We start from the raw sequence: 11,168 nt of genomic DNA, 5'->3' as shown, positions 1-11,168 counted from the left end.
CTATTTGGTATATAATTGGTATTATAAATTTTGTTTACTCAATTTCAATTTTTAATTTTTCTGCTACTGTATGAAGCATAATAATTGATCCATTTCCAATTCGAACTTTTAATCATTTATCGTATTTCTTTCAATAATGATTTGGGAGTATATGTTTATTTGCTAGACACATACTTGCTCCTGTATCAACATAAACATGTATATGATATGATTTATGTTCTTTTATTTTAATTTAAATTTTTATACAAATACTATTTGGATAAGTCTTGTTTTTTTATGTTCATTCTCATTTTCTTATATATAAAAGGGTATTTTGGGAATTTTGGGAAAATTTTCGATCTCCAGAAAGTGGAAATTAAGTTTTATTTTAGTGGAGATTTATAAATGAATGGAAATTAGGTTTAGGGATTTAATTGTAATTTGCCGTTTAATTAATTATATTATTTTTCAAGTTTGGTGAAATAGTTTGCCTTGTATCTTCCCCTGCACTCGAGCTCTTCCATTTGCATTCAAATTTTCATAACCAAACCCTAACGAACCATGAATTCTACCTTCATTCGTCCCAATCCGATGCCCCCTATGCTTCACTGTTCCTCCGATCTTCATCCGCCGCACAAGCTTCTTTCACTCGCTGTGACCAAGAAATTCACGGTTAAAGCCTGTTGTAGTGGCCCCCTGCCGCCATCTGATCCTCCCAAGTCCTCCATTTTCAGCCTCAAAAGCGCCGCCGCAGCAGTTATATTTGCCGCTGCCGCCTGGGGTACCTTCCCTTGTTTGCATACTAAAGCCGAGATTTCGACGCCGCCTGCGAGTGTAACAGAAGAGCTTGCTGAAGTGGGTTCTGGGGAGGAGGAGATGATTGAAGGAAAGGAAGGTGCTTCTTCAAATTCTCCTCTATCCCAGTTGTTGGAATCCAATTCGGAAGCCATTAACGCTTTGAAATCTCTTCTCCAGCAGAAACTGGAAGCGGGCGAGGATGAGGAGGGTTTGGCTATTTTGAGGCAACTATTCTCCGCTCAGCCTGAAAATCTTGAGTGGAAGTTCCTGATGGCTAGAGTTTTGAACGAATTGGGGAGAATTCAAGAAGCCCGCGATGCCCTCGAGGAGGTTTTGACGAATGATCCGTTGTCTTACGATGCTTTGTTCGAAAACGCGTTGTTGATGGATAAGTCGGGAGAAGGGGATGCGGTGATGCGGAGATTGGAGGACGCATTGAGCTTTGCTGAGACGGAGAACAAGGCGAAGGAAGCTAGGGATGTGAAGTTGATAATGGCGCAAATGCAGTTCTTGCAAAAGAATGTGGATAAGGCGTTGTTAACCTACGATGAGATTTTGAAAGAGGATCCGAATGATTTTCGGCCTTATTTTTGTAAAGGGATGATCTTTAGTTTGATGGATAAGAATGTAGAGGCTAGGGAGGAGTTTGCCAAGTATCGTGAGCTTTCGCCTAAGAAATTTGAGGTGGAAGGGTATTTGAGGACGCCGTTGTCTCGAATGAAGCTTTTTGGGACCGAGGAGGGAACTGAGTCTTGATTTTTAAGTTATAGAGTTGAGGATTGATGTTTCTAATAATTCTGGCCGGCTCCTTCCAGCTCAAGTTTCTGGAGACACTAATTCGAATGGTTCGGGTAAGCGGGGTCTTTTCTGATCAAGTTTTTTAGGAAATATGAGATCTTTTGTTCTTGTTTAGATATGTAGGATATATAGTGATGATTTTGGACGGACTAAAATTCATGAATAATGAATAAAACTCTCTTAGTTTTTTGGATTTGTCTTTCAATCTTTACAATTTTCTGGAAAGTTAATATTGCTGTCAATTTGGAGTTGATGCCCTGGAATTTTTGTTCAATTGGTATAATGAAATTCAGGAATACTCTCGTGATAATCCTATAATCGATGCCTTTGTACAGTAAATGTTAAGTCTGCTTTTACTATCTAGAAAATTTACGGGTTTGTTCGTTACTGAACTCAATTTTATTAGCTAATGGTCGATAGAAACTGAGAAACTAATGCCGGCAGTCATAATAAAACCAATAGTATGGACCATTTTGCCGCCCTATGACTAGTATTTGATGGTATAGCTAATCGGCTGGACTTTACTAATCCTCTTTAGAGCCTTTATTTGAAATTTATGTCCCAGTTATTAACAAATATTTCATTTCAATCTTAATAACTTTGTTCAATTAGTTTTTGTAGCCTCTTAAGTTATATCCGTATTTTGTATATTCAGTCTCAACCTAATCATCGATTGCTGCAACCCAATGTTTTGGTTAGAAACATGTAGAAAAGGGTCTGAAATCTACTGAAAAATCTTTATCATAGAAGTAGGAAACAATTACAACAATCAAAACATGCAATTGAACTCTGTAAAAGAATTATGTGGTCTATATTACTAGTGACTGCATAAAATTTTCATCCTACTATTTTACAATAAAACCATACCGCCGACTGAAATGGAACACAAACCGTATCACATGTCTCAATGGTGATATGTACATAGAATGCCACTCTGTATCCTAAATATGCTTCCACATAACCAGAGCCAAACTTGCTGCCATGGTGATTGACCAAGTAAAATCAACTCTGGTGGTTAACGTAGCTGTTGTTACCAAACGAAAAATTTGACATGAGGAAAAATACTAGTAAAATTGAAAGAAAATACTCCAGGGTGTGGTCTCACCATGACTTGTACTCTGTTCGTCCAAATTATTTGCTGGAGAAGTGCCTGAAGAACTTGATGATGTGTTCTTAAAGTTGAGTCCAAGATTTTGACAGTTCCCTCCAATGGAACCTAATATCACAAGTTAAGATCGATTTTAGGTCTGTCCATTTAATTGAATTCTAAATTACTATTTCCGCGCGGTTAAGTCCATAATAAGTTCAAGCTTGTAGCAAGCTCAAACTCAAGTTCAATCTTTTGCTGTTCAAAACCTTGTGAGCCGGCTTACGAACTTAAATTTTTTTAAAAATTAATAATATATATATATTTTTAAAAAAATGTGATATGAGCTTATGGACATGTCAGTTCAAGAAAACTTGTGAGCCAAGCTGAGTTTGAGGTGGAGTCTTTTAAGTTTGGGCTCGACGAGTCTAAGCTCCAGTTCAGTCTCATGTTTTTTTATCTGAACTTGAGATTAGGCTAATGAAACTCCACAAGTTGGACTTGATTGCACACTTAGCTTGCGCACTTGTCCTCGCTTTCCACCATAACCTGTGCCGGATACAGTCAATTCTTACTAAGCACTATGCAAATTGATTTTTGTGATGTTCTTACATTGTTTGTAGCATGGAAATGCTGTGGAATTGAGCAGATTATAGTAACCCTCTTCACATTCGCAAGCAAACGTGAAAGGCGAGTTCTGGTTGCAGGTACCACCTCCACAATCAGTCCAGAAGCAAGCTTATAAAGCAAAAACAATGCAGCTTTAAGTAAATAAATCCACAACGATAAATATGAACTTGTAGTGAAGTTTGAGAGCTTATAGTTACGATCGAAAATAGATAAATTAGCTTCCTTGCTTCTGTTCTGCACTGGGGATGGAGTATTTGCACAGGTGTAGTTGAGTGTACCTGTGGAACAGAGTTTTATATATCATTCTTGAAATTAAGATAATATTATTTTTTTTATTAAATATCTGTCAACATTATATCCATAATTTCTACAAGAAACCAATGGAGGAAACATAAATCCTCAAGCAACTGACTTATAGATTATCAAAATACACTACCAACTTCATCTGATTTGCCGTAAAACATCAACATTTTAAAATATAAAGCATCAATTTGTGCATTTTTTAATCTTGAAGGGAAAAAAAGAAGAAGAAAGGATTTGGCTTTCTTCTTGTGGTCATATGATTTAATTTAGTCTAATATTTGAGTAGAAACGAGGACGTCGATATTGAAGTAACCATAAATTAATCTTGGAGGATATTCCTTTCCTTGGGCAGCATTGGCTCTCAAAACGAGCTTCTATATTAAGCCGTCCAATGGGCGAGGAAGACGTCGCCATCTTCCTCCCTCGTCCTCAAGGGGGCACGCGAATGTTTTTGTTTCCATGTGCGAGGATATGGGTATTCACCGGATATTTGTTTTTTTCCCGAGGAACAAGAATAGTATGTTATTGCATGTGGGATTTCTCAAAGATATCAATCATTCCATAATTTTTCATGAAATTAATCTAGAAAAATGGATCCCAAGAAAACAGAGGATAGATAAAATCAGACTCTAGTTGAATTAGTTGAGACAATATATGACGATATACTTGTCTGAAAGAATTGAGACGAACTTACGTACAATTGGGAATCACACAAGGCAAGAATTTGAAGTCGTCGTCTTCTTCAGAACGAGCTTGTCTCCATCCCTTTTCGCATATACACTCGTACCCGAAAGTGCCATTCTTCGAAACACTACAGTTTCCTCTCCCACACAAATTTTCTTCGCATGCATTGCCTATAATTCCCCAAAACAACAAAAGATGAGTGTATAGACTAAATTCGACATATATATATAAGTTGGTAACACTATCAAAAAGAAGTAGCAAAAACAGTCTTAATTTCTCGAAGGTTATGGAATATGCCAACATCTCCAACGGTGGATTCGATCGATCTCACGTTAAAGAAAAATCTATAAAATATATATTATTTCATGATGAGTGAAAGAAAGTTGTAGAGATACAAACCAAAGAAAGGTGGCCAGAAGGGATGAAAGAAGCCAGCGGAAGCAGAGAATTGGAAAGCTAATAAAATTGCAAGAAAAGCAGCGTAGCGAACCCAAGACATGATGATGATCAAGAAACAAGTGCGATTTCTCTGGATGAGGATGAAGTTTATTTGGGATTGTACATCTATATATGTATATATGTATATTAATGGCTAACACATTTGGCACTTGGAAAATTTCAAATGGAGAATTAAATTACAGTGAAGTTTGACTTTTGAAGTATAGGGGAGTCCAATGGTGTAATGAAAGTTGTTGGGAGTTGGGGCTAGAGTTCCCATTATTATTATTATTATTATTATTATTATTATTATTATTATTATTATTATTATTATTATTTATCAATTTATCATGAGCCTCCGGCCAATCATTGGATGCCATGTGTTTTTCCTTTCGTGATGAAATATTTATCGTCGTGGACTTTTGATGAAGTGTCGTTTTCCTCAACACTTTGACATGGTATTTTAAGATATCTACATAAACAAAGGATTTAAATCATATATATATATATATATATATATATATATATATATAGTTTTTTTTATCATTTTCACAAATTAATAAGAACACAGTAATATTTTAGGTTCCGTTTGAACATGTATTTTAAAAACGTTTTTAGTGTTTTATAAGTGAAAAAAAATTTAAAATATGTGTTTGGATAAAATTTTTGTAAAATATTTTTTAAAAAGTGTTTTTCAAGTATATTTTTTAAAGAACGCCTAAGATGTGTTTTTAGATGTTTTTAGAATGAAACTATGAAACCAAAAATGAACAACATTACTTTGAAATGTTAAAATATTTTTATAGAATAGTTGTCCAAACACATATTATTCTTAAAATAACTTTAATAACATTTTATAATTTTTTTTAAAAAAACATTTATAAAAATATTTTATAAGTACATATCCAAACGAAACTTTAGTAATTTGAAGAGTTTGAAGAGCAAATGAGATATGAAAGTTGTAGATGATATACAAATTAATTTACTAAATTATGTTTTTGTGTTATTGTTTTAAGCTTTTGTAATTTGAGATGAGGTCCTTACAACTTAATCGTATTCTATTTAAAATTTTGGTAATGAATAATCTTAATCGATTCCTTAATTTCGTAATTGTACTTTATATGAATGTTTAAAAAATGATGTGAAAGACCATTTTGGAAATCTATCTCTATCTATTTATTGTCAAACGACCAAGCACACCTATGGTGGTCCATGGGGCACAGTTTCATCTAAAAAAGTTCGGGTTGTCGGCTTGTTTATCTATAAGGCGCCAAGATCCATGAATTTCTTTGCTTGGATACTAGTAGAATTTTGAGTTTTTATTTTGCTATTTTTTATTTCAACAATTAGAAATTGTGATGTAATATATAATAATAGACTTCGATAATAAAACTGACGAAGTAAAAAAACATTTTATACTTTGGATTTTAAAATCACCGGTTTCACAACTAATTTGTAGTAAGATTTTACTTCGGCATAACAATTTTTATGAAGTAAAAATTAAAAAATAAATTTTATAATATATATTTGCTGAAGTAAAAAACTTTTCCCGATCCCCTTTTTCTCTTGCCATAAGACGCCGATTCTCTGTCCCCGACATTCCTCCCGTCCTCCGCCGCTGCAGCAAGCTACTCGTCAACACTTGAATTCGAAAGCCGACGGTATGAAGCCTTCTATTTTGGTATCAATTCTCGTCTCTCTTTCGTGCACATTGTTCAACCTCGTCAGTTGATTTATAACAGCTGTTCCCTTTCTCTCTAGCCCTAGGCCGTCGATTCTCTGTTCCACCACCGCCGAAAGCTTCTCGTCAACACTTGAATTGGAAAGTCGACGGTCTGAAGAATCCTTCAATTTTGGTATCAATTCAGTATTTAAGCCAAATCCCGTCTCTCATTCGTGCACATCGTTCAACCTTGTCAGTTGATTTCAGGTGTAGTATGCTTGTGTTGATATATTTTTGTGCTTTGAAATAGACTGGAGCTTGAATAATGCTTTTAAATTAAAAATTCTTGTTTGTACTTGTGATTTATTAAAAAAAGCTTGTTATTTACAAATACCGAGTCAAGGAATAGATTCATAATTCTTCATACATCGACTACCCGTTGTTTGCGTTATCATGTGTGTTCGTGGCTATTAAACCTTGGAAAGGAGGTCTGTTCTTGTACCTTAACATTCGCGGCTATTAATCCCAAATATTCAGTGCTCAAGAATTGGGATTCTAGTGTGCAAATTACTTTACATCGTATCTTGTTCTCGGTTTTCGTTTTCGAAAAAAATAATGAATGATGAAATGTACAGCTGAAGAAATCTGTGTTTTGTGCGAACTGTGAAAGATTTATCAACATTTACTCTGTTTGCCGTCAATGAAGTCTTCAAGTGTTCATGCGTACATTTAATTCAAGAAACATTACAGAGAACTTGCACACATCATTCATTTCATCATGCTAATGAGGACTGATTTACAATTTCATGACGAAATATTTGTAGATATTATGAATTTTAAGTAAAATGGTTCGGTCAGGCTTCCCATGTAGTGGTCACATATATATAGTATTGTACATTATTTGGATATAAATTTTTTTTTATTGAAAACAATATATTTTTTAATGTATTATTTTAGAGAAGTTGATGTTTGATTGAACTTTTATGATTTTAGAAGCATTTCACCGCAATCTAGCTCCGGTATCTTTTCAGGCTCGCAGGCCCTACGATTGTAGTTTATTTGCTGAATAATTTTATTTCCGTGTCTTCGCAGATATTTTGCGGCTATCAGGGTAATCTTGAACTCGCTGCTTCTACTTTGGGAAACAGTGTTATTTAGTTTCTGACATATGGAGTAATGGTAACTACATCGAACTAGTAAATTACATCATTAATAATTAGTACGTAACTAAAAATTATTCATCATTGGTACTGTGGAAAATAAAAATTGTTCTTTTCTTTATGAATCTACATCTTTGGCTCTAGTGATATATGTTGGATCTCACGTGCTGGTAAAGAAAATATTCTTACTTAGCAGGGGTAAAACTATTGAAGTCCATAGAAATCCCATATACTGAATATTTTATCTCATTTATATATGTTTGGATATTTGAAATTTTAGTCATTTGTTTATTTTTTTGAAATATTAATTATGGTGTGGTTTTTGGATTGCTTGAATCATTTTATGTGAAATTGTCATTTCCTTTTAGTTCTTCTATTTCGGCCCTTCTTGGCTCTTGGAATGAATGAGTTATTGAATTTGCATTTTGCTTAGGTGCTTAGTTATGGAAGAAGAAGGTCTGTGATATTGGATGCTCCAAAAAGCGATCCACAATGTGTTCTTGGAAACATTTTGGCAGCTCATTTTCTCTGCTCCGTGGATTCATCTCGTGCTTCGCCACATAAAGAAATGGAATATTTTTGTTTGTGTGTGTATGTATATTCAAGAAAGGTGTATTCAAGAAAGGTGTAATTAAGTACCCGAAGTGCAACTTTTTTGAACTTATTCATGCCTATGAACTGTTTTAGCTGATCCAAAACTACGTTGTCGAGTGGCGTATCAAGCTTACATGCAGATTTTTATATACCAGCTTTTGTCATCATTTTTGTCATCTTAGTCTCTTACATGCAGATTTTTTTAACTAAAATAGAGTAAATATACGATATTGTGATGCGGGATCGTTTGATGCAGAAAATAAGGTTCTCAACATTGTCTTCCATATAATTATTCATCTATGATTTGACAGTTTGACTTACTAATGTATGCATATGTGTCGTGAATGAGATCCGAATCACTTCTCAGGGTTTGGTTCGTAATTATATCATCTACGCTACCGCCCTTCTTCAAGTACTTGTTTCCCCCTCTGTTTTCTGTTCTTTTTTTGTCTTCCTTCTTGAGCTCATCTTCTGTGTTAGAGTTACTATTGTATTCATGTGATGTTTCTTATTATGCATTGCATAGCTGCAATTTTAGGTTTGGTCTGGAGGTTTTGTTTTTTTTTTGGAATAAATATTTTTTTTAAAGATTTATAGTGAGATATTTATTTTGAAATCTGTTTTTTTTAAACAAAAAAATCTAAGATGTGGTTTCTGATTATCTTTTTGGATTCTTCTGTTTATTATCCCATGGCATGTTCTTCATTTTCTTTCGCTGCATTGGCCCCGAGCGAATTAATATGTACTACTTCCGGTTCCATGAGAGGAATGTGATGTATAATAGGTAATTAATGTTAGAATTTGTTTTCTCTTCCAATGCACATGTACATTTAATATGTTTCACAAATTTTTCGGACACATTTCAGTTGGAGGGTATAATAGATAGCAAATAACTATTTTTGTGCAGTTCATATCTCACATTTTTCACATGTTCAGGAATATGGAGGTTTCGGTTCTGCGCCTATCTATGTTTATAGGTTCGAGCCTTCTCTTTTTCTTGGTTTTGTGCATAAACTTTTAAGCCAAGTCGATTGGTCGAAATATATATGTGCATGCATGAATGTGTGTGATATATTGCACTAGTGTAATAGTAATAGGTGCTATAGTGGCTAAACTGCATTGGAGCCTTTGTGAATGTTGAAAGAGAATAACATAATTTTTTTCAAAATTTCAGCTCGCATTACTATTTTCAAAATTTTAAATTTTATTGACGGATGTATCCATAGGTAGAGATATATTATATTATAGAGGTATTAGGTACAAAGTGAACAGACGAGCGTTTAAATTTATGATTATTAGTGTTGACAACTTAATTTGATCTGTTTAGGCGATGATTTTGTTGATTTTTGCAGTTCATTGATTTTTTTTCAAGAAACACATAGGTAGGGTAATAAAATCGATTCCTCTACTACAGTTTTTGCATTTGTTACTTTGTATTTGCAATTTGGGTATATGTCTGTAACTATTTTCTTATTTGTTGCTTCTGCAGAAATTCCTTGCAAATAACTTGAATCTCCTGTGGTCCAAAGCTTGTGAGTCAATTGGTACTTTTCTTTTCAAAAGTTTTTTGTATTTCAGTTGCTAAAAGGAATTCATGGTGAGGTCATTTCAAGCAAAAGACAACGTGCATTTGGTTTTCTAGTTGTGAATATGTGTTTAGATTAGAGAAACTGTTTATTTAGGTAGTGTCAATAGTACATCCCATTACAATATATATAGCTAAAATTGAAAGTAGCATCCTATCTCTACTCGCTCGCACCCGAATCTAACAAAACTGAACATGGATTCTTGTACTACGCAGTTGAAAAGTTCTTGATGGAATATGATTTTAAATTTCTGGATGTTTCTGCAGTGGAGCATTAAGTGCTCACAAGAGAAGTTAAAAGGCTACGAAACTTGTATAAGCAACAGACTTCATTTCCGCAACAACAGCAGGTATTTTTTAGAACTTGTTGGCTTGGCTTGATAAATTGGGCATCATATGCTAACACAAAGCTAAATTCTGGTATCTCCAAGACTTGAATTGCTGAGAATCGATCTTGGCAGCAAAGATGATCTTAACTTTCAATACCCATAACAAGCTGATACATGTCAGCATGCATACCAAATAGGTTGTTGCCTTTGATTTGGATTTTAGTTTGCAAATAGTTGCCTTGTTGGTTTACCGTGACATTCCTTTTTTTGAATTTCAGTTTGCAGGATGCATCAAGAATAAGGTGTACAGACAAGAACAATTTGATGAAGTTAGAAGTGAATGGAGTGAATTTGTTTACTCGCATGTAGGTGCTTGAATATGTCGTTTAACGTTGGGATGATATTTTTTTTTTGGGAAATACGTTTTGAGAAAATACGTGTGGATGTGTACATGTTTAGTTTTAAGGAAGTATGTGTGGATTTGTGCATATAATTTCGTGTTATTTTGGTGGATATATTTGTTGATTTATGTATGTGTCGTTTTGGGATAGATTTATTAATATTATTAGTGTATTTTTAAGTTTAAAAAATATATTTATAGCATTATTGTATCTACATTTTCTTGCTTTGGAAATTTTAGAATAAACGAAGTAAATCGAAAAATTTACTTCATCGTTGGATGTAAATGTCATAGTCATATGTATTATATTGCTTCGGTAATTTTAGTAATCGACGAATATGAAAGTAAATCATTATCTTTTTCTTTGTTTATTAATGAAATTATCGAAGTGCAAATTATTATATTACTTTGGTAATTTCATTAAAAGACGAAGTAGAAAAATGCATTTTAATACGATAATATAGGAAATTAACGAAGTAAAAGACATTTTTTCACTTCGTCTATTAATGGAATTGCCGAAGTAAAAGCTACTCTATGACTTCGATAATTTCAATAATAATCAAAGTAAAAGAATGCATTTTACCTCGGTTATGTACGAAATTAACGCAGTAAAAGACAATATTTCACTTCGGCTATAGACCGAAGTAAAAGCGTAGTTGTTACTTCGTCAAATTCATTAATTGACGAAGTACAAGAATATGTTTTACTTCGCAACTTATG

At 33.8% G+C, this 11,168-nt stretch overlaps 2 protein-coding genes and 1 long non-coding RNA gene across 13 annotated transcripts; 2 read left to right on the top strand and 1 right to left on the bottom strand.

The window, feature by feature from the left end:
- Positions 1-493: 493 nt before the first annotated feature.
- Positions 494-1,831, top strand: LOC140875507 (protein SLOW GREEN 1, chloroplastic). Its single transcript, XM_073279208.1, has one exon. It carries the CDS (start codon positions 541-543, stop codon positions 1,531-1,533), a length of 993 nt encoding a protein of 330 aa, XP_073135309.1. The 5' UTR covers positions 494-540; the 3' UTR covers positions 1,534-1,831.
- Positions 1,832-2,298: 467 nt separating this feature from the next.
- On the bottom strand, positions 2,299-4,885 carry LOC140875852 (uncharacterized). The gene is made up of 6 exons (XM_073279665.1): positions 4,679-4,885; positions 4,294-4,449; positions 3,490-3,570; positions 3,275-3,400; positions 2,681-2,791; positions 2,299-2,599 (listed from the first exon to the last, which is right to left on the bottom strand). Exons 1-6 carry the CDS (start codon positions 4,776-4,778, stop codon positions 2,517-2,519), a joined length of 657 nt encoding a protein of 218 aa, XP_073135766.1. The 5' UTR covers positions 4,779-4,885; the 3' UTR covers positions 2,299-2,516.
- Positions 4,886-6,260: 1,375 nt separating this feature from the next.
- Positions 6,261-10,589, top strand: LOC140892048 (uncharacterized). 11 transcript variants are annotated; one of them, XR_012152734.1, is made up of 9 exons: positions 6,261-6,378; positions 6,479-6,647; positions 7,473-7,559; positions 7,974-8,918; positions 9,071-9,111; positions 9,624-9,666; positions 9,987-10,069; positions 10,151-10,245; positions 10,327-10,589. It is a non-coding gene; the product is annotated as an uncharacterized lncRNA (long non-coding RNA). The 11 variants fall into 11 exon arrangements; XR_012152729.1 differs by having other exon boundaries at positions 9,624-9,678; XR_012152725.1 differs by having other exon boundaries at positions 7,974-9,111.
- The last annotated feature ends 579 nt before the right edge of the window (positions 10,590-11,168 follow it).

This window comes from Henckelia pumila, chromosome 1, assembly GCF_033568475.1.
Source record: "Henckelia pumila isolate YLH828 chromosome 1, ASM3356847v2, whole genome shotgun sequence".
NCBI classification, from domain to species: domain Eukaryota; kingdom Viridiplantae; phylum Streptophyta; class Magnoliopsida; order Lamiales; family Gesneriaceae; genus Henckelia; species Henckelia pumila.
This window is presented reverse-complemented; position numbering and strand designations above follow the sequence as displayed.

What these genes read in the sequence shown, in the direction of transcription:
- LOC140875852 (XM_073279665.1), bottom strand. Translation starts at nt 4,778, where the DNA reads ATGTCTTGGGTTCGCTACGCTGCTTTTCTTGCAATTTTATTAGCTTTC. An exon ending in CTTCTGGCCACCTTTCTTTG is followed by an intron (nt 4,450 to 4,678) that starts GTTTGTATCTCT and finishes GGGGAATTATAG; the next exon opens with GCAATGCATGCGAAGAAAAT. An exon ending in TAATTTATCTATTTTCGATC is followed by an intron (nt 3,401 to 3,489) that starts GTAACTATAAGC and finishes TTGCTTTATAAG; the next exon opens with CTTGCTTCTGGACTGATTGT.
- LOC140875507 (XM_073279208.1), top strand. Translation starts at nt 541, where the DNA reads ATGAATTCTACCTTCATTCGTCCCAATCCGATGCCCCCTATGCTTCAC.